The sequence below is a fragment of the Vipera ursinii genome (genome assembly GCF_947247035.1).
Source record: "Vipera ursinii genome assembly, chromosome: 4".
NCBI lineage: Eukaryota > Metazoa > Chordata > Lepidosauria > Squamata > Viperidae > Vipera > Vipera ursinii.
This window is the reverse complement of record NC_139514.1, coordinates 19,011,872-19,015,027: the sequence shown is the minus strand read 5'-3', so window position 1 is coordinate 19,015,027 and position 3,156 is coordinate 19,011,872. Positions and strand designations below refer to the sequence as shown.

Below are 3,156 nucleotides of genomic sequence, written 5' to 3'. Positions count from 1 at the left end.
CAACCCTGCAGAGCAGTCTGGTCTGGGAGAGAATAAGTGATCCAATGTCATCCACATGAGCTTTATGGTTGGTTGAGAACCAAAGTACAGTTATGAATACTTAGGGTTAGATAGTTACAGCGTAGTCCTGTGAATGTTTACTTTGCATCTTTCAATGCAAAATCTTAGTTCCACACATATGAATGGAAGATAGTGCCTTAAGGTCAAGTCTCTTCAACTGAAATTAATGGCACTTCAAAGGGTTTAATGGAAGCAGAATTGTTCTCCTTGTTATTAATATTAGCAGACATGCACCACAAGCAGCCATTCATTTCCTCAAGCAATGAATGATTATTTCTCGGGGTGGGGTGGGGAGTCAGGTAAAAACACAGCAGTCTCTTTTAAAATGCTTTCCTGTTTTTAATAGATGGTACCTTAACACCAAACCTCTATTGTCCAGATTCACAAGAGAGATCCGTGGGGAGGGGAACAGAAGTATGCTGCCATTGCATTGTGTTCATTTAAAGGTTAGGAAAAAAACAAATATATAGTCTAATCAAGACAATAGAAGACAGCTCAATACTACATCAATGCTGAAGTTGATTTTCAATAGGGCAAAATGCAAGTCTGGTTGGACCAGAATATATTGTAGAGGACAATTCACAAGATGTATCAGGTGGGTGTCCCAGAGTATCAACAGCTGATGGTAAAATAAATTACTGTACATCATCTTGGTGTTAGTCATTGAAAATGTATCTTGATCCAGATTTAATGTAAGAAAAAGGCTGATTCACTAAATAAATGTCTTGAAAAGAGACAGATACATCCCAAAACATTCCTATGAAGTAATAACTCCATTCTCTCATCGATATAGATACACAAGCATAGCTAAACTGTTCTGCATTCACATTTTGCAAGACATAGGGTATGTAATACTGCAGAGAAAGAGAGAAAAAAGGTCATTTTTTGCCCAAAAAAGAGGATTGTGAAAATCATTGGAGGGTGGAGATCATTTTTAAACTTAGATATTGATCCTACAAAAGGAAACAAAAGCTAATCTCTAAAATTGAGAGTGAAAGAGTTGGAAAAACAGAGGAGGAAGAGAGAACAATTACAGATTTCACAAAAAGATTAATGCATTCTTGGTTGTTTCAAATTGGACTAACCACCAGTCCCCCACTATCAGGTTGCAGGACGGGCTTCAAATGCATCCTTAGAAATAGACCCTCCTTTGTATAAAACTCGCCACACTCTCCCTCAGTTTTTCATAGTTGTCAGTAGATTTAAACCCAGTCCTTTCAATACCATATGTTTGTGTAACCTACACATCCCAAAAGAATGAAATGTAAATGTGCTATAATATATAATCTGAAATATTTGTCTATGTGCATCCCAACAGTACAGCCTGAACCACTGATTTCAGGGAAGATTGTTTTATATTTGGTAGCACTGAGCAGTTTTCCCTTGTCTTCTCTGCTTGGGAAAAAAAAAGATGCATCTTTCTGTTTGCAAGAACAAAAAAATAAATAAATGAAAAACGCAATTTAATTTGACATGCGTTTGAATACTGATGGGTTGGTTAGTTCTTTCATATATATTAGCAATAATCATCATTATCTTCAAGATTATAATAGCCACTCAAATATATACAAACACCAAAAAAAAGTCTTTTGGTGAGGTCCCCACAAACAGAAGTCAACCAAATCAAGACAGTACCACTGTTTGCAAGAACCCAGGAGTATCTGTTTCCAAACCCGATCTTTCGGGATGGGGATTCTGCACTTCTGGGGCAGAAGGAGAGGGGATGCTACAATCCTGGGTGATTTTCCCTGGACTGGATGATTCTTTTCCTTGGGGTATTTCGTACGAATCCCCTGCCTGGGTGCTGGTGCTGCTGCAGTGGTCCCGTTCATATTCTTCTTGTGCCTTCTGCATTTTCCGCTTCTTCATCTTCCTCTTGTGGATGTGGAAAGTGATCAGGGAAAGAAGAATCAGGCAGCAGATGAGGGTGACCAAGACAATCAAGACAAAAGTGGACGAGAAGGACTGGAAGAACTGCCCCATTTGCGTGATGCAGGTGCTGCTGGCATTGGAAGAGCCAGAGGTCCAATTCAAAAGGCAGGGGGGCAGGGAGAGGCCGGACCCTTTGGACAGCTCCGCACTCATTGAGGAGGCTCGTTTATGCTTGGTTTCCTTCCCCTTAAAAGACGGCTGCAGAAGTCTCCACCGAGATGCTTGTCACCTTACGCTAGGGAGGGGATGCCTTGCCCAGCCCTTCACACCTCCCTCATTTTTCTTTGCTAGAGAAAAGAAAGATTATAAAAATAAATAAAAATAAAAATCCAGATACACAACACTGGATCCAAGCCGCCCCCCCCCAAAAGCCCAAACCCTGTCATTACCATTTTTTTTATCCTTTCAGCCACAGTAGGGTCCCCACCCCAAAAGGCACCATCTGTTATAGACGCGATTTTCAAAGGTGAGAAATGCAAGGACTGCATCGTATTAATCCCGCCTGTCCTCCCCGCCCGAGAAAGAGCGAGCCCTTGCAAATTCGTAGGTCACGACTGCCGTCACAGAGATTTCAATTTATATACCCCAGCAATGACTCCCCACACCCCACACCCCCACCCACCCCAATTACTCAGCAGCTTGATAGCTCGGTCTACTTGACCGTTTCCTCAAGTTCTGGAGGTTGAGAAAGTTTAGACATGGTGTGTAGCTTCTGGGATTTTTTTTTTGCCCAGACCCCCCCCCCCATCCCCACCCCGCCGCCGCCGCCTCACGGCACACCCGCCCCCGTCTGCACGACTGCTATAATCCCGCAGGCGCCTCCGGGGGAAGCCCCCCGCTGCACCGAGCCAAGGCGAGCCTTTGTGAGAAGGCAAGAAAGAAAGAAAAAAGATGGACTTTTTAAGCTCACCTGCTCCTTGGTGTCTGCGGAACGGGAGGGAGAGCGAGGAAAGGAAGGTGGCAAGGATGCTCCCCCCCCGGCCACGGGCTGCGGAAAGCGCTGAATGAAACGGGCAAAGCCGCCGCCGCCGCCGCCGCTTCTCGCAAAAAGTGGGCTCTCCGCCTATAGCCAGCCCGGGCGGTGACGTCACGCAGCCAAGATCTCCGACTGGCTGTGCTTCCCGCCGGTGTTCCTAGTTGTCGCCTCGCCGTCACGGCTCTGCT

General features: G+C 44.7%; 1 protein-coding gene across 1 annotated transcript; it reads right to left on the bottom strand.

Annotated features, from left to right (window-relative positions):
• Positions 1–1,683: 1,683 nt before the first annotated feature.
• LOC310640204 (uncharacterized protein C11orf87 homolog) lies at positions 1,684–2,573 on the bottom strand (the record flags this gene model as incomplete). Its single annotated transcript, XM_083362367.1, has 1 exon — positions 1,684–2,573. Exon 1 carries the CDS (start codon positions 2,143–2,145, stop codon positions 1,684–1,686), a length of 462 nt encoding a protein of 153 aa, XP_083218493.1. The 5' UTR covers positions 2,146–2,573.
• Between the last annotated feature and the right edge of the window lie 583 nt (positions 2,574–3,156).